The 23,572-nt window shown below is 36.8% G+C and overlaps 1 protein-coding gene across 4 annotated transcripts; it reads left to right on the top strand.

Moving 5' to 3' along the window:
• The first annotated feature begins 92 nt into the window (after positions 1-92).
• Positions 93-21,947, top strand: agpat3 (1-acylglycerol-3-phosphate O-acyltransferase 3). 4 transcript variants are annotated; one of them, XM_016673889.1, is made up of 10 exons: positions 93-348; positions 13,615-13,672; positions 16,141-16,372; positions 17,717-17,886; positions 17,986-18,147; positions 18,859-19,012; positions 19,091-19,193; positions 20,830-20,905; positions 21,010-21,184; positions 21,313-21,947. In XM_016673889.1, the coding sequence occupies exons 3-10, from the start codon at positions 16,195-16,197 to the stop codon at positions 21,402-21,404; spliced, it is 1,110 nt and encodes a 369-aa protein (XP_016529375.1). In that variant the 5' UTR covers positions 93-348; positions 13,615-13,672; positions 16,141-16,194; the 3' UTR covers positions 21,405-21,947. The 4 variants fall into 4 exon arrangements, with proteins under 4 accessions (XP_016529375.1, XP_007557237.1, XP_007557239.1 ...); XM_007557175.2 differs by having other exon boundaries at positions 95-348; positions 21,010-21,208; XM_007557177.2 differs by lacking the exon at positions 93-348 and adding an exon at positions 6,057-6,501 and having other exon boundaries at positions 21,010-21,208.
• The last annotated feature ends 1,625 nt before the right edge of the window (positions 21,948-23,572 follow it).

Raw genomic sequence — 23,572 nt, 5'->3', positions numbered from 1 at the left:
CGGCTGATTTCCTTGTAATTGGGCTTGCAGAACCTGCAGAGGTCCGCAGCCGGAGTTTTGTATCGATCTCGGTGGAAATGAATGAGGGGCCGGACCGGATGTGGGACCAGCAGCTACCTTCAACTGGGCTCTGAGGAAATGTGCTGCTGCTGCTGCTGCTTTTACGGACAAACAATAGCGCTCGTCTAAATCCGGTCACTTCAACTCATTTTTGTTGCATATTATTCCAGGCAGAGGAGAAGCAAGCACGCAGCTTTAATTTACAGATGCATTTTTCGCCCTCGGAGGCAGCAAAAAGCGGAGGGAAGTGTCGCTAAACCCACCGACTCCAGACTGATTCTTCTGCAGGTAAGAGCAGGGGTCCGTTACTGACTCCGGCTGCTATTGGCAGCAGCTAACTAGCTTAGCTCCAGTTTACAATTAAGACACAATGTAGTCGGTGTGGGAAAAGTTGCTATTTATTATCAGATATTAAATAAATAAAACAACTTCTCCTCCAGTCATTTCAGACATATTTTTGTGGGTTGCGACACAAATGTAGCTAACTTAGCATGCTAGCATGTGCCGCTAGCTTCCTTCTCCTGAGTTGCAGCAATTTTATATCAGAGTTCCGCTGTCAATTTCAGTTATTTACATAATGGCGATAATGTGGCATTTCTTCTTCTTCTTTTTCTTCTTCTTGACAAACGAATGTCATGTGTTTTTAAGTCAGTTTGTGAGTTATCTACTCATTTACTCAAACCGCAGTAAGCCATGTGTGTGTGTGTGATAAGATGAGCTTTGTCAGTGCTACCCAGTTTATCAAGGCTGTCGTGGCGCAGCGTTACGTTTAGAGACGCATGCTGTAAAGCTGGAGCTGCACACAGTTAGTCATGACAGGCTATATTTACTAGTGACCTATGCTGCAACACTCACCAGCAGAAAGGTTACTGGAGTTCGTTTCATTCTGCATGAGCCAGTGCATTGTTCAGTGCTGGGATGTCATATTTTAAACCTAAGGCATCTTAGTTTGTTTTGTTTTTTTTGCCTAAAAGCAATATTGTGACTTGTAGGAGAATGTTATGATGTACAGTGTTGCGTTACAGTTTTGTTGTAACTTTTTTTTAAAAGATTTTGCACCAGAAACTATAATAATACTACAGTTCAGATGGGGAAGTGTGTTTGTTCCTCTCAGATTTTCTAATTAATTTGCATTTGGAAAGCCAACTAGGCCTGTCACAATAACCAAAGGTCAATTAAACACATGATAAATTTAAACAATCTCGATATTTTTCACTTTTCTCTCTTTCTGACAAAAACTAGATGATAAAACTCTTCAGCCTGGTTAATTGGTCTCAGATAGACTTTTTTTGAAGGATAATTTTATTTAGAGAGACTTCATAATTCATTTATTTGTTGCTTTGTTTATTTATTTTGGATACTTAAAATGTTTTCCAGTTTCTGTGTTAAATATTCCTTTGAGTTTAAAGTTTATTAATCTTTGAGAATGCGTTCTTGCATTATTGTGCTATCACCATTGAAAACGCTCTCAAAAAACAATATTATCGTTTATCGCAATAACTTATGGAACAATTTATCATCCAGCAAAATGTATTATTGTGACACCCCTACCTAAAGCATAATTAATTTTCTTTGATCTCTTTTGGCTAATACACATGTAATTTTGGTAAAAAATTTATGTGGTAATGTGCATAAAGGCTGCAGCATATAGTAGGAAAATGACACTATTAGAAATGGCTTGCTGTTCAAAATAGCTTCCTTGTGAGAAACATTAATTTTATTCCACCTGAGGTTGTGAAATGTTTGGTCTTTGCATGTTCAGTCTTGTTTAATTGAGCTCTTAAACATCCAATAGCCTGTTTTGTGCCATGAACCAAAGTTTGGAAAGTAACTCTTTGTTTTGCTGCTGAGAAAAATATGCACGTTCAAATTAAAGCTTCTGCAAAGCGTGTTTGTGCAAAGTTCACTCCCATGCACACACGTAGTAGTAACCCGTTGATCCTCCTATCAAGCTCAGTGTTCGCCTGTAGGACTTTGAGGTGTATAAACATTGATAAGACCTTATCTTTACTCTTTCATTAATGCGATTTGCTGAAGGATGACAGCGACTTTACCTGTTTGTACTTGTAGCAGTAACTTCACCCTTTTGTCATTAGTTCTCTCACTTTCCCCAAAACAGAAACGAGGCACTTAGGGATCCTCTAGTGTTATCAGTCACTGCACAGCCTATTAGTGAGGCCGCATCCACGCAAAGTGCTGAGGCGGCTTTAAAGAGGTTCTAATCGTGTTTTAGAACTGCAGGGCCATTTAGCTTTGACCATTTGCATGTCTGATGTTATTAAGGAATAACCCAGATTCAAATAGATAGGGTTCTTTTTATCTATTTATTTAATAAGCAATAAAATAGTTTAATAGTTTTGGTATCGGTCAGCTTTATCATGGCTTCGTACTTTTAGCGTTTTTAGAGTTGGTTATTTTCAAACATACAGGGTTTTTTGCATTTGTGAAATGCATTTTGTGAAGGACAAACATTTAGGGTTAATTCCCACCAGCCCTGTTTGGTCCACTTTAATTGGACTCTAGTTCAATAGGAAAATCAGATTAGTTTGGAGAGGTGTGAATGGAAATTATTGAGTTTGTTTATCATTCGATTAGTTGAGTTATTGCTTATTGCAACAGGCCTACCAACAAACCTACGTCTCTGTTCAATTAAAGAGAGGTCCGGTGCAGTTTGAGAGCAAATCTGAATGACAATCGAACCAGAAACCACTCCAAAAGCAGGATGCAAACTATAGCACAATGCATTCTGGGTAAATATAACTAAAACAAACTTGACAGCTTAGCTCTCTTTTACAAAAGACAAGAGACATCCTACAACTGCTGAAATCTCACATTACTCCATTTTTTGTGTACCTTTTGTGAAGTAGGAAGTTGTCCTGGTTTTGTCATTTCTTTCAGTGGTTCCTTGTGCAGCGCCCCCACAGGCGAGGAGGGGAACAGGTTTTTAAAATGTTTGGATTGTTTCGTAGTGCGGTGAGAAAGCGGGAAACGAACCGGATTAGCTGAAAAATGTGACAGATGTTGAAATTTTGGTTCCTAATCCCAACTATCAGGTGGGAAAACACCCTAAAATATGCTTTATACATGTTGTGTACTTTTGTTTTAAGATTGATTTGTTTTGCCATAATTTGTTCTTGCACTGATTTGCCACGTCACATATTAAGTTTAATAGTTTACCCTTCAGTATTTTCATTACAAAACAAAAAGAGGGTCATTTTGTATTGGACTTTGTAGACGAGAGATGCTCAAGTCCAGTCCTAGAAACATGATATTCTGCAACTTTTACACTTGAGTCTAATGGATGACCGGGCTTTGCAAAGTTGAATAACCTGTGGATGTGAGAGTTCAGACATTTGATTCAGATTTAAAAGTTGTGAGATTGTAGCTCTTAATGATTGGAGTTGTACTAGAAACACTTATCAATCCTGATCCACCTGTCCTTCAGCCCACCTGATCCAGATGATTGCATTACCACCTCAGCAAGAGCTTCTGTTAATCACCGTTCATTAGACTCAGGTGTTCAGTAGACGGATAACACAGAAACCATGGTTCTGTGATATGGATGCAAACTTTTATCACGATATTTGGTGGTACTGTTGATAAAATCGACGATAAGGAGCATTTATTACCTCTTTTTTTAGGCTGTTTCTGCACGGTACATTACAACCCCACAAACAAAATACTGCTCCTGAGAAATATCTTAATTTGCTTCTTTAGAAAACCGTCGCATAAAACATGTGGGATTTATGCCACTAAACTGAGCATAGCACATACATGTAATCATATTTTCAAATGTATTGATTTTTATTGATGCTGTCATTGAACAAACAGTGAAGAAAGTAGTAAAAATATAAATCACAACACTGTGGACAGTTTTAAATAAAAATTCTTATCACGATAAAAAAATCGCGATAATAAACGATACGATAAACTGCTTAAGCTTAAACTGGTTAAAATGCAAAAGAAAACCGTAAAATGTAGTTTTTTTATTATTATTTGAGTAAAGGGAACAAAGATATAATTTTTGTCTTTATATCAAAGTTTTTATCTTATTCGCAAATGTTCAGAATGTGGTGAAAATTAAGAAAATTAATTCCAGAAAAATATGTAATTTAGATCTGAAAAAATGCACATAGTTTTAAGATGACTGTAGCAAAATAAATGTATTCATTTGTGACATTGCATGTATAATTACATCTATAGTCCGTCTTGATTTGTTGCTCTCTGTCTGTCTGCTGCAGCCCTGAAACTAAAAACTCTCTGGCTGATGTTTTTACTCTCCGACGATGGAAACGTTTGGCTGTCGTGTAAGTGCAGCCTTGAAATACACGACGGTATTCCTTGAGGTGGTTTGGGTTCAGGGCGGTGCGCTAATGCAGTGAGACATGAACAGAATTCACTCTCCACTGATCACAATGTATTTTTATCTGCTTCTGGTCGCTGAGCCTCCGGTCGGTTCTGTGACCTAACACTTTCCTGCTGTGACGGTTTTTGTCCGCCGGCTTATAAAAACCAGGAAAAAACATCCAGAGGTTTCTGTCACAAACACGCAAGCATGCCGGCGTGTAAATATTTAGCTTTAATTCACATTGCAGGGATTTTATTTTCTGCAATGTGGGACTTGATTAAAAGTTATTGCAAGATAACATGTAATTAATTACATTTTAATAAAACAGTTATCAACAAAATAAGTGACACTTTCAATTCAAAAACCATTTTTGCTGCTAAATTGTTGAATAAATTGACATATGAGCTCAACAACAAATTTATTTAAAATTTTTTACTTGGGTTATTCAACCATAAGGTGCAAAGTGCTATTATATTTAGCTTTAATTCACATTTCAAACTCAGTATTGTGGAGAGATTTTATTTTCAGTAGTGGAGAGACTTAATTAAAAATTAATTGCACGGTCTGCAATTAATTAATCACATTTTAATTAAAAATTATCAACAAAATAAGCAACATTTTCAATTCAAAAACCATTATTGCTGCTAAATTATTAAATAAGTACGCATATGAGCTCGTCAACAAATTTATTTTCAGTTTGTTATTGAGGTTATTTAACCATAAGATGCAAAGTGCTTTAATTCGCATTTTAAAGTCGATATTCTGGAGGGATTTTATTTTTAGTGGTAGGACTTAATTAAAAAATGTCAAGTTTATTGTATTTAATCTTATTTTAATTAAAAATATTGACAAAAACGCAACATTTTCAATTCAAAACCCATTTTTGCTGTTAAATTATTGAATAAATTAACAAATTAATTTTTAATTTATTATTTAGGTTATTCAACCATCCGATTGGTGCAAAGTGATATTATTTTCAGCTCTCAATGCAACTTAAAAATACTTTAGGAGTATGGATTGTGTTTGCTGCCATCAGCATTGGGGATTTCATTGGGCAACATGTTCTGTATTGAGATGTATTTTAGTCTCTTTTTTTTTTTTATTTGCACACAACAATAATCTGAATCGGCAGGTTAGGCTTGTTAATTCATTGAACTAATTGATTGGAAAACGTCAATTGGTGCATTCTGTTATCATAGCTCCACAAATACTGATTAGACTGACTGATTTATCTGTTTTGTTTCACTTGATGCGCCTTATGGTGCGCTTTATATATGAACAGAGATGGAAAACGGACCATTCATTAATAATTCAGTGCAGAAAATACGGTGGTTAAATGAACAATCCCAACAATACAGACAGTTTTGTGGGGTTTAAACATCAATAATTGGAGTTTATCATGATAATAATACATGTATCATGATAAATGGTAAACGATACGATAAGCCCTATCAGAAGCTGAAGTTTGTGTAGGAAATCCACACTGAGTGGTTGTTGTACCGTAACAGATCCGATCGGCTTCCTGTAGAGCAGAACTCTGTCTGGTTCTGTTAATGTTAATGCAATGTGACATATTCAGGGTGCACATAGCCTGGTAATCAGCGCTAATCTGATCCACTGGATTAGAGGATGGGAATCCAAGACTCTTACTGTACATGTGTAGCTGCTGCTGCCTTCCTCAAGAAAACCATCCATAACGATCCTCCAAATATTCATCAATTTGGTTTTCACTCCTCTCCATGATGGAAATGGGTTTATTTTGGTGACTTTTCTCCCTGCTGCTGATGGGTAACGCTTTACTTGGCGCCCCCGCTGATCAGGCAGTTCCTCCGTCAGGTCCTGGGATCTGGCTGTATTCTGCTGTCATCATCATAATCTCCCGTTTTTCCTGCTCTGGGATTATCATGGCTATGAAGCAGGCCAGCCTGTGACCATCCGCTGCTCTCCGCAGGCCTCTACTTTCACATTATTTACTTTGGTTTTGAGTTTGGTGGCAAACAAAGAGCCAAAATGCTGAACCAGAGCGCTGTGATGATCTTCACTGGGATCTGTGGGGCGATGGTGTTCATGGCCATGGCCTACTATGTCTACTGGTAAGTTCAGCATGGATGGGTCGATTGGCTTCATGCAGGAAAATGTCATTTATTGCATATTTTTTTAAGGCAGTCTGGAACATCTTGTCATTTTTTCAAATTTTCCTGGACAATAAATGATCTCAAACGTTACCGCGATAAACGATAAAAATGTTGTTTACAGACCATTTTCAAGTCATGCAGTAGTGATGGCATAATAATAAAAAAACACATTCATTAAACTTTAAATGCTAATGAATATTGAACACTGCAACTGGAAGACGTACTCAAAATAAATAAAACAACAAAAGCAGTACATAAGATGAATTATGAAATTTGTCTTTCCAAAAAATTGCTAGTTTTTGTTAAAAAGAGGAAAACAATAAATCCTGTAAATGGAAATTATTGAACTCGTTTTTTAAATCAGAGTTTGGTAGTAACTAGCTACATTTACATATATTTAAAGACATTACTTTTAGAAGTATTTTTACTACGCTGTACTTTTTACTTGAGTAATGTCATTATGAAGTATTCATACTCGAGTAAAATGTCTGGATTTTCTTCCCACTGAATGAAAAGCAAACATGTTTTAACCAAAGATTCACCAGACAGACACACCTGCAGGTTTTGTTAAAGTTTCATAAGTTTTTTATTGATAGAAACTGATTAGGGGGGAAAAATCCCTGATTTTGTTACTTTGTCATCTTCGCCCTTAAAATACAAAAAATTCCATTTAACTTTATATTTTGTTCTATCTGATCATGTAATTTTAAAGTATTACATGATAATAACCTCAGTTACTCAGTACTTTAATAAACTTTTTACTAAAATACTTTTTTTACTTGAGTATAATTTTTGGTTACTCTGCCCACCTCTGATTTTAATTTATCATGTGATTAATTTACTTGTTTATTGTGCCAGACCTAATTAAAATTTTAAAAATCAAACGGTTCCATAGAGTCTCACTCTTCCTCTGGTTTGTTGGTAGAAATGCAGGTTATTATTTTTAGTGTTCAGGTGATGCAGAGCAGCTGCCCAGCCTTAAGCAGCTTTAACCCAGTCAGCATTACTTATCTTTCCTCCAGCCTCACAAGTGAGGCCTGTTTTCATTCTGTCCATCCAAGCATATTTTTACCAAACCACCTGTGCCTGTTTTTGTTTTTTTTTACCCATAATTCATGAGCACATCCATTATCTAGTTTACATACTTTAGATCAACATTAGATTATTTTTCTTCTTTTGCTTTTTCCTTGAGTTTGTTGTTTTGTTTGTATTTCCTTTTAATTCCTGTAAAGCACTTTGTATTGCCTTGTTGCTGAAAATGTGCTCTATAAATAAAATTACCTTTACCAGGCCTGTCAATAGCTACTTTTACTGGGCAATAAATTGTCCCAGAAATGATATTATTCTGAGACAGTTTTCAAGTAAAATACTAATAATGCCACAATAATGCAAGTTCATCCTCTCAAAATGACCAATAAACACTGGATCTGGAATATTCAAAATAAAACACAACAACCAAAAGCAATAAATAGAATGGAAATGAAAACCACACACAAGCAAAATAATAAATAAAATGGACTATGGAGTCTTGGTAAACAAAATATTAATCATCAGAATGGAAACCATTGAGCCTAATTTATTAATTGCTTATTGCGACAGGTTTAAACATGTCTGTATTTTCAAAACTGCACAGGATGTTGACGTTCGTTATTAAATCTTTTCAGATTCTCATCATTCATTCATTCATTCATTCATTCATTTAGCTTTTTAATTAACTGTCAACTCTGAGATCAAGGTAATAATCAACCCATATAAAGAAAGTAAAGTCAGAATCACATCCAGTTTGTATAAAAAGTTGATCATAAACAAATTTTACACCAAATGCATAAAAGAAAATCGGGAATCAGAATTTAATATAAAAACAGCAGATAAAACTTTTTATTCAAAAGTAAAAATGTACCTCCTTGGTGAGATTGTGGAAAATTACAGGCATGTCTTGCCCACATCTTTTGGAAATGTGATGCAATAACACCAATTTGGTGTTAAATAATTCACTACTGAAAATACTTGGCCGCAAGATTCATAGAAACATTACATCTGTGTAATTTATCTGAAGGAAATGTACAAAACAGGGACAGATATTTGGTTAAAATACTACTAGCAGCTGGTAAAATGGACATTATAATGAAATATGGAGGAAAAGACCCCTACTGTGAACCAATTCATGCAGATTAGAACAAATTAAAATTATGGGAAAATTGCCAAAATGAAAATCTTAACATTCCTAATCAAGTAAAAGGAAAAAAACGTCACTAACTTTTTGTTTGTTTGGATTGCTGCTCCAAACTGCTGGCATTTATCTAATATGTATGACTGCTGTATTTACAGCAGTTGTTCTGATTATAAGCAGATAAGTATAATTACCCACACAGCTGCAGATAGCTGGGGACTGTTTTCATGATGTGAGGTCTTCCTCGACGAGACTATCTGGTTGTTTTTGTGAAAAAAACCCACAACATTGGAGATATTCTGCAGAACGAGAAGTGAAGAAGTTTCCGTTATGGTAAAGGAGTGGAGCAGGCTGATATGATAAGCTCTTGTTTACAAATGAACCAGTTTTACTCCGTTCTGTTGACCGATTACAAAGGACAGCTGCACTGCAGAGCTGTTTAATGTGTATAAATGACATTATTAAGCTTGAAATACATTCTGGTTTTAGTAGAGTAGTTATTTAAGCCGTCTGCGAAAAGGTTTGTAGGTGCTGTGTGTGGCATCACACTGATAGGAGCAGAAGGGAGTGTCTGTAGAAAGAGGAATGAGAGCAAAGTTCATGATTTATTTCGAAATGCCTCATTCTGCAGCGCGGCATGTCACAGCACCAAACAGTTTCTGTACAGATGAAACGCAGCGACTGACTGTGGACGGTGAGCAACAACGACGTAGACATTTTACTCCTGATTGTAAAAATCTGATAAACCTGGATGTTATTTATTAGTTTAAAGTTTTAATTTATGTTTTTGACAAATGTGAGAGAGGCTGGAAAAGGAATCTGGGATTTTCTGATGGTCTTCCAAGCAATGGATAGAAGTGAGAGTTGGTTCACATGAAGTTAACTTTGGTGTGGTTTCAGTTTTTCTGGGACCAATCAGAGAAAAAGGGAACACATTTACAAGGTTTGTGTAAAGTTTTAAAACATTTTGGATTCATTCATCTTAGTTTTAAGTATTAAAAACTTTTTATTGTAACGCAAAATCATCTAGTAGTGAAATGATTAATCGAATTAGTCACGATTAATCGATTACTGAAATAATTGTTGATTCGTCGTTAGCTGCTATTTGCAGTAAAGTCAAGACGTGTGTGTATATATATATATATATATATATATATATATATATATATATATATATATATATATATTTTGAGATGAAAAATTGTTCTTTGTAAATGTCACCTTTTCCTTCGTCTTGGTTCAAAATTTGTAATAAAATAAATCTCTTATTAGGAACTTTTTGATATTCACGTTCACTAAAGGAATTCTGTTATTGCATTTGAGGAAATAACATTGTTTTCTTATTCTATAAAGTAATTATTTGCTAATTTGCATCTTTTAATGCATCTCTAATACTGTAAGTGATTAAATGGAAAATCTACAATTCTGACAGTCCAATTAATCATCAGAATATTTGATTTCTAAAATAATCGTTAGTTTTATCCCTCAGACGATATAGTTAGTATTGTTAGTTTTGTTTTTATTTTGCTACAATGTATCTGGTGTACTAATTTGGTCTAACTGATTAGTTTTATCACACAATATTTGTTTTTACGAGTCTCTGACTTTATGGTTTTTATTGTCACTTTTATTATCATTGATCATTTCACAATAAGGTGATGGATGTTAATGATGAGGAAGGAAGGATCTCCAATAGCAGTCAGTCTCGCAACAGGTCTTAAAACGCCTCTGACTGAAAGCTCTGCATCCATGAATCATTGTTTTCAGTTCGGACTTCAGATATTATTTGAGCTTTTGAGATGCTAATCATCTGCTCCCAATCGCAAAAACACCTTGTTGCCATGACTACACACCATAGCAACTGTGCCGTCTTATGTAAAGTACTTTAGAAAGCACTGAAACTGGCCTATTTAGATAATCAAATCCAACGTTGGTTCTGATAGTTGTGATGACCAGAGTGTTGATCTGTAATGAGGCTCATCTTGAAAATATGAATTTCAAATCTCTGTTTAAGATAAGTTGGCTTAAACTGTTTGCATAGTCAATATGAAGTCTGTTGGAGCTAGCAAGAAACACAGATTTAATAAAATGATGTGTAACTTTCTTAAATTATCAAGCAAGTTTAATAAAAGTTATGACCTGCATAATTTTAGACTTATGCAGGTCTAAAAGTCATGCGGGTCTGAAAATTGTGTAATTTTGGTCTTTAGAAAGTTCTGGATTTCATTAAATTGGTGAAACTTACAGAAACCAGTGACTTTTCCCGTGAATAATGTGTTTGAACTGTCGTCTTTTAAGGTTGCTTGGCATTCTAGGAATTGATTTGTCCTCCTCATTCCTCGTTCTGGTTGTAGTAAATTATTTCCTCACCTTCCTTATGTTCGTATACGTCTATTAAACACCAGCTTGGTTTTTGAGATGAAATGTTTTGTAATATAACCGTCATTGTCACAAAGGTCACGTTTGTAGGATCATACTGAGATATTTATGCTCGATTAAACTGATGATGAGCTCTCAGTGCAGGAACCAACACAATGCTGCGTGCGTGCGTGCGTGCGTGCGTGCGTGCGTGCGTGCGTGCGTGTGTGTGTGTGTGTGTGATGGATTGATTGCGCTGGAAAATACCTCTCCCCTACCTGGAACAGTCTGGCTTCATAACATCTGTTTGGCCTAAATTCAAGCTGCCTTTGTTCCAGGGCTGCGACTAACACTTAATTTAGTAAACGATTAATCTGTCGATTGTTTTGATGGTTTATTGATTAATGGGATTAAAAGAACATTCTACAGGTTTTTCATTAAAACACTTGGGCCTTTTTTATACACTGTTAGAAATAAATTAAAATATGCAAATAAACACATTTAATTCCTTTTTAAAATAAGAAAATAAACATTTTATTTTCTAAAATGCAATAACACAACTTTCCTTTAGTAAATCTGAACCGGGTGAAGCTAAAATATATTTATATTTTAAATGCATAATATATATATACATTGTAAAGTTTCCGGAATATGTTTTTATTTTTGTTTTGAGACTACGTCCGCCAGTTGATTACTAAATTAGTTGACGATTAATCACGATTAATCGTTTTTTTCTCTGGTCTGTTCACAGCACCTGTAAATGTAAAATAAGTCTACTTAAGTGTTTAAAAGTTGCTGCTGCTTTCCTTTGTTATAATTGAATTAATAGACAATATTTTACTTTTACCTTACTTTGTCCTCAAACTAAATAAATGCAACTCTAGCAAAACGTTATTTAAAGAATAGACACCAGTTAAAAAAAGAGAGCTGAAAACTTGTAGTATTTGCGTAACACTTCAGACTGCAACCAAACAGTTGCTGGTTGATTTTCACGCATTTGAGGAAGTTGTGACTTGTTGCTCACAATGTGGACAGGCCTTTATTGTATGACTTGTTAAACACTCAAAAAATTCAGCATTTGTTTTAAAATATGTCTGATTTATTGCGAGCGCCTCAGGTGTAGCTGGTATTAAATTTAACTCATGGCAGTTAAAAAAGGCCTGCAGTGGGTTTCTAAGCACTTTGAAACCTTTTTTGTAATCTATGTAGGATATGAGAAGAGGATCTCCTGTAAATAGTGTTGGGATTTAATTTTCTTTCCATTTTAAGCTGCGGTGGAATAACAGAATAGTGGAGTGTCCCTGAGGAACTGTGGGGTTTCTACAGATAACAGATTAGAAATGTTGGTCAGAACCGCATTAAAACGGGCTTAACCTACACTTTAATGGGCTTTGCTGCAGATGTGGGAACAGTCCATTCAGGATTGTGTGTTGTGTAGTCGCCTCAGTGCACACACTGTAATTGTACATTTGACCTACATTGCTTCCTAAAAAAGAATAAATAAAAATCTTCCCTTGCCGTTATTGTGTGTTGCCTGCTTTTCTAAACACACGTTTCAGCTTTTTAAATCATATTCTTTTACTGAATTGATCGAATATTTATGGTGCAAGTCACTTAACACTGCAGCTGGACATTATTTGCTCATAAAATCAGTCTTTATTTCTGCCGTAATGTCTTATTTTTCATCACCATAACCCAGAATCCATATCATCAATTAATTGGTTTCTAAAATATGGATGTTTTGGGTTTGAGGTGCTATAATGATCAGAAAATTTTAAAATTTTGCATAAAACCAAATTTTCCTCCAGATAAGAATTGGAGAAGCTCAAATTTCTTCACCTCAGAACCCAAACAGCTTAAATACAAAAATAAATAACCTCTGCTTTTATTTTATTCCTGCAAGTCCCAATGCTATATTATGCAATTCTCATAGCATAATCCCCAGTAAAACTATCATGTTTTCACAATATTAATAAAAACTTTTAAACAACTGATAAGTGCGTCCCGTTATGTATTAGCTCTTGTGTGAAACAGCTTGTAGCAAGCTAACTGTGGCTTTAAAGCAACAGCATCTTGGTGCAGTTCTTTCTAAACGTTTTGAACTATGGAACAAAATTGTCAGTTTAAACGTCATCAGGAGCTGTAATTTTATTGGAAGTCCTTTCATTTAACCTGCATACAATATTTTATTGAAACAAAGTAGAAAAGGAGGAAAAATCTTGCAGGTGTGTAACTGTTGTTGTAATAATGGCTACATTGTTACGGGAAACTCAAATGGGGATCAAAGTACACAGACATCTACTATCTTTTTATATTTGTATTTTTAATACTTTTTTTTTCATATGAACCTATTTGTGTTTTTAATAAGGTTTATAATGATGAAACAAACCTACTTGCTACTCTCTCTTCAAGTCCTTTTGTCTTGTAGCCCGTGCTGGAAAAGAGAAACTATTTTATGCTTTTGTTGTTTTAAATAAGTTGTCATAAATATCACTGTTGCCTTAATGTGTCCCTTCATTCTCTGATCTGCTGTCTGTTCACAGGTCCGTGGTTTTGGCTGACGGGCCGTGCAAACGCGGCTTGTAAGGGAACTCCACCGTGGTAAGAACATCGTCTTTCTGAAAATTGTTACATTTGCCTGAAGTTAATCAAAGCAACATCTTTAAGTTGACACTATTTTATCAAAGTTTAAACTGAGGATGAAATGATTAATTGGCTTAATCGTGATTAATCAGTTTACTTGATTAACCATCAACTAGTTTAGTAATCNGTTATTTAAAGAATAGACACCAGTTAAAAAAAGAGAGCTGAAAACTTGTAGTATTTGCGTAACACTTCAGACTGCAACCAAACAGTTGCTGGTTGATTTTCACGCATTTGAGGAAGTTGTGACTTGTTGCTCACAATGTGGACAGGCCTTTATTGTGTGACTTGTTAAACACTCAAAAAATTCAGCATTTGTTTTAAAATATGTCTGATTTATTGCGAGCGGCTCAGGTGTAGCTGGTATTAAATTTAACTCATGGCAGTTAAAAAAGGCCTGCAGTGGGTTTCTAAGCACTTTGAAACCTTTTTTGTAATCTATGTAGGATATGAGAAGAGGATCTCCTGTAAATAGTGTTTGGGATTTAATTTTCTTTCCATTTTAAGCTGCGGTGGAATAACAGAATAGTGGAGTGTCCCTGAGGAACTGTGGGGTTTCTACAGATAACAGATTAGAAATGTTGGTCAGAACCGCATTAAAACGGGCTTAACCTACACTTTAATGGGCTTTGCTGCAGATGTGGGAACAGTCCATTCAGGATTGTGTGTTGTGTAGTCGCCTCAGTGCACAAACTGTAATTGTACATTTGACCTACATTGCTTCCTAAAAAAGAATAAATAAAAATCTTCCCTTGCCGTTATTGTGTGTTGCCTGCTTTTCTAAACACACGTTTCAGCTTTTTAAATCATATTCTTTTACTGAATTGATCGAATATTTATGGTGCAAGTCACTTAACACTGCAGCTGGACATTATTTGCTCATAAAATCAGTCTTTATTTCTGCCGTAATGTCTTATTTTTCATCACCATAACCCAGAATCCATATCATCAATTAATTGGTTTCTAAAATATGGATGTTTTGGGTTTGAGGTGCTATAATGATCAGAAAATTTTCAAATTTTGCATAAAACCAAATTTTCCTCCAGATAAGAATTGGAGAAGCTCAAATTTCTTCACCTCAGAACCCAAACAGCTTAAATACAAAAATAAATAACCTCTGCTTTTATTTTATTCCTGCAAGTCCCAATGCTATATTATGCAATTCTCATAGCATAATCCCCAGTAAAACTATCATGTTTTCACAATATTAATAAAAACTTTTAAACAACTGATAAGTGCGTCCCGTTATGTATTAGCTCTTGTGTGAAACAGCTTGTAGCATGCTAACTGTGGCTTTAAAGCAACAGCATCTTGGTGCAGTTCTTTCTAAACGTTTTGAACTATGGAACAAAAATCGTCATCAGGAGCTGTAATTTTATTGGAAGTCCTTTCATTTAACCTGCATACAATATTTTATTGAAACAAAGTAGAAAAGGAGGAAAAATCTTGCAGGTGTGTAACTGTTGTTGTAATAATGGCTACATTGTTACGGGAAACTCAAATGGGGATCAAAGTACACAGACATCTACTATCTTTTTATATTTGTATTTTTAATACTTTTTTTTTCATATGAACCTATTTGTGTTTTTAATAAGGTTTATAATGATGAAACAAACCTACTTGCTACTCTCTCTTCAAGTCCTTTTGTCTTGTAGCCCGTGCTGGAAAAGAGAAACTATTTTATGCTTTTGTTGTTTTAAATAAGTTGTCATAAATATCACTGTTGCCTTAATGTGTCCCTTCATTCTCTGATCTGCTGTCTGTTCACAGGTCCGTGGTTTTGGCTGACGGGCCGTGCAAACGCGGCTTGTAAGGGAACTCCACCGTGGTAAGAACATCGTCTTTCTGAAAATTGTTACATTTGCCTGAAGTTAATCAAAGCAACATCTTTAAGTTGACACTATTTTATCAAAGTTTAAACTGAGGATGAAATGATTAATTGGCTTAATCGTGATTAATCAGTTTACTTGATTAACCATCAACTAGTTTAGTAATCGATTAATCGTTAACTGGAATACAGACAAAAAAGGCAATTTGCTGAAAGAACAACACACTCAGAGCAGTAGTTAAGCCAAAACCTTACAAAAAATGTATACATTTTGCATTAAAGATAAAAGAACCTGAATAACTGGTTATTAATATAGGTGTAAACACCAGTGAGGCTGTAAAACGTACAGTTTGGTTCTGTGCTGTGTCCAGGTGTGTGAGTTTGGTTCTGTGCTGTGTCCAGGTGTGTGAGTTTGGTTCTGTGCTGTGTCCAGGTGTGTGAGTTTGGTTCTGTGCTGTGTCCAGGTCGGTGGTAGTGTGTGAGTTTGGTTCTGTGCTGTGTTCAGGTGTGTGAGTTTGGTTCTGTGCTGTGTTCAGGTGTATGAGTTTGGTTCTGTGCTGTGTCCAGGTGTATGAGTTTGGTTCTGTGCTGTGTCCAGGTCGGTGGTGGTGTGTAGAGAGGAGCCCGCTCAGCCCCTCCAGGCTCCTCAGCCATGGCTCTCCTGGCCTACCTGAAGAGCCTGTTCATCCTGCAGCTGCTGATGGGCTTCGTGTTTGTGGTGAGCGGCCTCATCATAAACTTCATTCAGCTCTGCACCTGCATCCTCTGGCCCATCAACAGGCAGCTCTACCGCAGAATCAACTGCAGGCTTTCCTACTCTCTGTGGAGTCGTGAGTACCTCAAACTTCCGCTGTGTGCCACGTAACATTTGTACTGTGATGCCGGACATAGCCTTGTGGAAGCATTAGGCAAAATCCACATTTTGCACATTTTGGTGCATCCGTTTGAGTGTAAACTACTTCTAATAGCAGCCCAAGCTCTTTAAAAAACATCCAGCTGGTTTTTGGCACTGCAAAATCACAAAATCTTGATATTATTGTCTAGTTTCTAGCACAAATATCTTTCTTTTGTCTTATTTCAAGTGCACTATCTTACAAGTGACATTTTAGCAGGATACAGAGGTTTGGTTTAAGTAAATAATTATTTAGTATTCATGAAAGTTAATTTAGTTCCACTGGCAGACTATTTCACTTATAACAAGAAATATTTTCCATTTTACAAGTTAATTTATTTGCCAATATGTCATCAATATTAAGGAATTATTTGCTTAAAACAAGCCTATATCATTCTAAAAAAGTTACTTTTAAGTTAGTTTGTCTTATTTAAAGTGTACTAAGATATTTGCACTAGAAACTACATCAAAATTAGTTGGTAAGATTTAGTGTTTTTACCGCGTGGTGTCTGGAAAATGAGCCGTTTTATAAAATGTCCTGAATGTTAAGTCACGTTGAGCCGTTACCTAGCAACCACTGCCAGCCCAGCCGTCTCCTAGCAACCCAAGCAAAGTTCCAGCTTCTCTCTTACTTTACCCCAGACATGTCTGCTGTGTTTCTTCGTTTTTATGACATTTGTTGTTCTCCAACAAACCTCTGAGGCCTTCATTCAACAGCTGGGTGTAAATACACAACAGCTTGTTAAATTCTTCGCTTTTTGTTCCATTTATTACTGATGTTGCATTATGTATTGTTGACGATTATCTGAATAATATCACTTGATAAAGCATTTTCTAATATTCCACCCTACAAAATAGGTAGAAGTGTGTATGATTTGTGCTGATATCAGATCAGTATTGGCTAATTCTCATAGCTGCGATATCGGTATCGTATCGGAAGTGAAGAAACTGATTACACCCCTTCTATTTTATGTTTCTGCTCAACTCATTTTACTTCACAATTACATCCCATCTTATGTTGGATGAATAAAATACACGAATGTGATAAAATGTGAAAAAGAGTGTGAGGCTCTGCGTCTATAAAGAGAGCAGCAGAGTTTCTTTATTTACTGCACGTGTGACAGAGCAGACACCAGGCTGGATGCTGAACTTTCACCTACTTCCAAAACAGACTGTGTGACTGTTTTGGAACAGCGACCTTAAACACTGGAACAGATTCAGCATTTTTTACATTTTATCCTGATGTTTGTTTAATTCTGTCATTGTTTTTGTTTATTTTTAGAGCTGGTGATGATGCTGGAGTGGTGGTCGGGCACAGAATGCACCCTATACACCGACCAGGCTACGGTGGACAAGTTCGGCAAGGAGCACGTCATCGTCATCCTCAACCACAACTTTGAAATCGACTTCCTGTGTGGCTGGACCATGTGTGAAAGATACGGGGTCTTAGGGGTCAGTTGAGCTCCAGACTGTGTCTACACACATTGGCAGGAAGCTCAGGTGGTTATTTTGACATCGTTCTAACTGTAAAAGTTTCTTTCCTGCCTCTAGAGTTCAAAAGTGCTGGCCAAACACGAGCTACTGAAGGTCCCTCTGATCGGCTGGACCTGGTACTTTCTAGAAATCGTTTTCTGCAAAAGAAAGTGGGAGGAGGACAAAGAAACGGTTTTTGCAGGCCTGGACAGGCTCAAAGACTATCCTGAATATATGTGGGTGAGTGCTGTATGTGGAACTGGGACGGTTTATTATTCATTTTAGATGTACAGGGGGTGCCATAACTTTCCATACATGGAAAAAATAAACATTTTATTTTGGACAACTGTTTTTATTTTTATGGGACTCTGTAATCGCTGCACGTCTTGGACCACTTCATGGTTGATCTGCAACATTTCCAGCTTTCTGAAACTTGCAAATAAGTTTTGCCACAGTGTCGTTTTGATGCTCTTTCCATGTTTTCTGTTAAAGTTTTGTGCAACTCTGCGACTGCTTCCCGATCCAGCCATCAGTATAATTTAAATTCTTGGCTCTTTTGTCAAATGCATCTTCTTGGGTATCTGAAATATAAAAGAAATATACATTTTACATTCAAGTCTTAAATTTAACCTGCAGAAACCCTGTTCCTGTGTCCTTGTTTTCAGCATCCGTCTCTTTTTCAGCATGTTTAAAAGCATCAGTTTTATTTGGACCAGATCAGACGTTATTCCCCTCATAAGTCGGACAGAGTTGAGTTGGTTTGCCCTCCATCTGTCAGCTTTAGTGGTCCTGTGAGGTTGGGTGGCGACATTGTTTTAGCCTCATGTTTCACTGAGGTGCATTTGATCTGTAATTCAACCAAGCAGATTAAATGGGACAAGAGAAAAGAGGACACAGAAACCCTTCACTTTGATGTTTTTTTGTGTATAAGTTCAGCTTCTGCCTCCACAGTTTCTGCTGTACTGTGAAGGAACCCGCTTCACGGAGAAGAAACACCAAATCAGCATGCAGGTGGCGGAGAGTAAAGGCCTCCCCAAGCTCAAGTATCACCTTCTGCCCCGAACCAAAGGATTCACCACCACGATGCAGTGTCTGAAAGGAACAGGTGCAGTGCATCAGTAAACATCACAAACTGATGAAACCCACAGGTTTTTGTTTCTCACTCCGTTTTCCTCTGTTTCAGTCACTGCTGTGTATGATGTGACTCTGAACTTCAAGGACAACCAGATTCCCACTCTGCTGGACATCGTCAATGGCAAAAAATACAAAGCTGACCTGCGTGTTAAGTGAGTTCATTTTATGCTCTGTATCTTAATAAAACATGAGGAAATGATTCAGTTATGTCCTTTATCAGCTGGCTGGACTCCAGCGTCTTAATGGGTTCATAATAATGGCTCCAGACGGATGAAATCCTTTCATAATGACAACATCATTACTGATTGCTTAACCTAAGTTAGACAGAAATGCATAAATATGTCTGATGTATGAGGATTTCCTTGTCGGGAAAGAGTCGGGTAGCTTCTGGGATTTAAATGAATTAGCAGAGCGCCCTCTGGTGGCTGAAAGCAAACACTGCACACCACATGTTTCTCAAAAGTCTTAAACTATTAAATTTATTCTGATCATTTTCAAGATCTGGGAAAAATTGTGCTTCTTCCAAACATTATTAATTTTAAATAAATCTCAGTGATTAAAGGTGAGGAGAAAATGATTTAAAAATTAAAGTGACAGATGGTAATATTCAAGAAATGATTTTCCTCTTAATATGCAACTATAATGAAATTCAGTAAGAACAAAAATAATAGATGGCAAAAATAACTAAAACTGGTGTGTATATGTATGTGTATATATATATATATATATATATATATATTTTTTTTTTTCCTCACAATATTGGCATGTTCCAAAAAATAACTGATAAATAATAAGTATGTCAACTTTAAACATTCCCAAAAGACATTAAGGAAAAGCCAGAACCAGATTTCAGTTTCTTTGTTTAACTAATCAGGAGTTGGTAGAAAACATAAAATGTGTTGAGCCTGGAGCTGGAAATCTTTTGCCGAAGGAAAAAGGTCCACAAAGTTGAAGATGGAGGCATTTTATCCTATTATCATTATTATTATTTTTAAATGTTGTCACTTCAAACAAAAACTTTCTGTTAGAGATTTACTTCCACCTGGAACTACAACTGCTGGTAACCAATACTGGTGAACCGATTGCAGTTTTCTGACCAATTCTGATTTTGACCAATACCAATTTTTTTTTTTTTTTTTTTTTTTGTCTGAAATGTCACTAAATATAATTTGTGACCTTTATGACTTAAGTTTAAAATCTCTGCCTGGATATTTATGCTTATTTTAATTGTACGCAGTTCTTTAAATGTCCTGTGAGTAAATATATTTGCCCATTCATCCATAACAACCGGAAGTTTCAATATCTAGCAAGTTACTTCTGCATTAACCGTCTATTAACAGAGCCCCCCACAGGTTAATTTCACTCCCCGAAGAGGCGGGAGTGAAATTACCGTAATAACCTGATATTGGCCGGAAAGCACAGCGTTTCCTGTTCTGGGCCACCGCTGTCAGAAACCACTGGAGTTTTTCAGATAGCGCAAAGTGTCGCAGAGTTACGGTTCTGCAAATTTGGCTGCATCATCGCTGCTCCGTTTGGTCTGGAAGGACTAACTGCAGACATGACCTGGTGGAACGGCTTGTCAGTAAAATGTTTCTCATGTGAGAGCAGAAAAGGACAGTGGCTGATTTTTAGACCTTTGCTGAGGTAGATAAGACCAATCAATAACATTAAAGTATCGACCAATCTCCCAAAGTTAAGGAAATCGGCTCTGATAAACCTGATGTGACGACTTGTTTTTGGTGGATTTCTGACTTTAATCCCTCTAACCGCTGACGTTCTCCCATCCAGGCGGTTTTCTGTGGAGGATATTCCGGACGATGAACAGGAGTGTGCCAACTGGCTGCACAAGCTGTACCAGGAGAAAGTAAGATGGAACCTGACTGGATCTTTACCTCCTTCATGCATGTTTCAGTGGTTGTGTGTCTTTTTGTGTGTTGAATGCATTGCTTCTGTTGCTTTGTGTGTCAGGACGCCTTACAGGAGCAGTACAACAAGGAAGGGAAGTTCCCCGGACCCACAATCATCCCCCCGCGCCGCCCGTGGACGCTGATCAACTTCCTGTTCTGGGCCACCATCCTGTTGTCGCCCCTCATCAAATTTGCATGTGGCGTGGTCGTCAGCGGCTCCCCGCTCCTCATCATCGGTTTCATCGCCTTCCTCATCATCGGTAGGTTCAACGGGCGCTGCTTGGAAAATATAATCCAACTGTGTTCATGTTGATGTCCTCTTTTACCCTCTTTTGTCTTTGTTTCTGTTTTTGTCCTCTTCCAGCCTCAGTAGCTATTCGCCGTCTCATCGGCGTCACAGAGGTGAAGAAAACAGGCTCCAGTTACGGAAACCAGGAGGCCAAGAAGCAAAAGTAAACTGTGTGACCTCCCCCCACCCCCCACTGCGGCGTCTCACTCCCCGCCCAACTCCATCGTCCTCCTGCCATCGGCAGGCCGGGGAGGAGGCTCACCTGTGAAAACAAAACCAACACCAGAGTCAAAAACAGAGAAGAGAATCCTGCCTTCAACGGAGGAAGAGAAGAAGATGAGAAGCTCTCTGGTTTATCACTGATTACGAGGAGGGGGGGAGATCCAGTACTGTAAACCCACCAAACTCCCAATTAAGTCCGTTAAACAAGAATCATAAGGTCATTTTCTAAAAGCCACGCCCACTTCCTGTCAGCTGTTGATTCCTTTGAAGCTCACGCAGCACGTCCTGATCCACATCGATTCATTTCTGTTCTGCACTGCTTCTTCCCAACACCAGGATCCATCGTTCCCCTTGTTCTGATGGAAATCGGTGCCTTTCGGCCCAGCCTGGCTTTCCTTAATCAGTTCAGAGCCTGCTTCACACAGTGCTCCAATTTGTACAAGTAAACCACAAAATGGCTAAAATTATTGAACTGATTGCAAAAAAAATGGGAAATAATTCAGTGAAAAGACAATTAGAGATGCACCAGTCATAACCCAACATCCAGCCTCTTGATTTAAGAACATTAACGTATTAAAAGCGTGTTTTTGAAGCATAATAAGAGGATAATTGCTGTCAAAAGAAACAGTTTTCTAATATTTAAGCATTTTATGCTAGTAATTCCTCAGTCACCTTATTGTGCACTGCAAAAACACAAAATCTTACCAAGTATTTTTGGTCCAGTTTATAGTGCAAATATCTGTTTTTATATTTCCAGTCTAACTAACTTTAAAAGTAACTTTTCAGCAAAATACAATTGCTTGTTTTAAATAAATAATTCCTTAACAATTGATTAAAAACAAGAGAGTACTGGTTCCACTGGCAGATGTTTTACCTTATAACTTACATTTCTCCCATGTTACAGGTAAAATAAAATCTGCCAGTGAAACTAGTACTTTTTTGTTTAAATTAATATATTTATTTTTGCTATTAAACATTTACAAGCTGCTGTTTCATGCTGAAAAGTTACTTATAATAAGCTAGTTTTTGTATTTTTCAATGTGTCGTAAGATATTTGCACCAGAAACTAGACCGAACATACTTGGTAAAGGTTTCCAACACTTTTCCAAACAAATGTTGCCAAGAAAAGGTCAAATTTCTGTAAACGACTTATGTTTTCTTCCTTCAGCAGCCACTTCCACACTGAAGAGGGATGTTTCGGTGCATCTCTAATCAGCTGCTTCATTGTCATCTATTTAAAGTGAAATGAATCGTTAATTTAGTTGGAAATTCTTTCAAAATTGAGTTAAATATAAAGTTATAATCCTGACTTTAGTCTCTCAGACGGGCTGGTGTCTGCTGAGCTGCAGCAAGGGCTCTGAATGTGAAACCGAGGAAACCTGCCCTCATTTAAAACACAAACTTCCTGTTTTTCCTCCATTTCTCCTACCGGATTTCAGCTCCACACTTAGGAGTTTGTTTTCTCACCGACATGTAAGGCGGACGACCTCCAACCTCCTAAACGTGCCGTTTCGACCTCCTTCCACCCTCGCAGCTCACGGTGGAACATGTATGGCAGCAGATTCAAGGGTCAAAGGTCACCAACTGTCTTCATGTAGCCACACAGCTGTTAGCATAGACTGCAGTAGGAGTATTTTTAACCTTTGCCTTAAATCAAGCTTGCTCAGGCAAGGGATTGCTTATTTACCTCCCTTTGAAACGCATAACGCCACTTTTGTTATGTTTTAAATCTTCACCCTTCATTCCTGTCATTACAATAATGCATGGTGGAGTAGGAGGAGTTAATTAACAAAATGACTGAATCATTTAAACCGTGGACTAATAGGAAGATGTTAATTGAAGGGATTTCTTTTTGTTTGGGGGAAAAAAATCACTTTAAATGTTCAAAGTGGACAAAAAAGGAATTGTTTTGTTTAGGAATAAAAAAATCAATCTGTAAGAGAAGATAAATTGCTTTATTTGATTAAATGACTTATAGGAAGTTGGTTTTTTGTTGCATCAAACCCACTTTTTTAAATCTCTGAGTTGTTTTTTTATAGAAAAATCTTTTGTTATCCACTTTAAATAATTTCAGATGATTTCTAGGAAACTTTTTGGTTGTGTTTGAATAAAA

Source organism: Poecilia formosa, unplaced genomic scaffold, assembly GCF_000485575.1.
Source record: "Poecilia formosa unplaced genomic scaffold, Poecilia_formosa-5.1.2 Scaffold84, whole genome shotgun sequence".
Lineage (NCBI taxonomy): Eukaryota > Metazoa > Chordata > Actinopteri > Cyprinodontiformes > Poeciliidae > Poecilia > Poecilia formosa.
The sequence above is the reverse complement of the archived record's forward strand: the minus strand, read 5'-3'. Positions and strand labels throughout refer to the sequence as shown.

Coding starts and splice junctions, on each gene's coding strand:
- agpat3 (XM_007557175.2), top strand. CDS start 16,195: ATGGCTCTCCTGGCCTACCTGAAGAGCCTGTTCATCCTGCAGCTGCTG. Junction 18,148..18,858: donor ACTATCCTGAATATATGTGG/GTGAGTGCTGTA, acceptor CTGCCTCCACAG/TTTCTGCTGTACTGTGAAGG. Junction 19,194..20,829: donor AAAGCTGACCTGCGTGTTAA/GTGAGTTCATTT, acceptor TCTCCCATCCAG/GCGGTTTTCTGTGGAGGATA.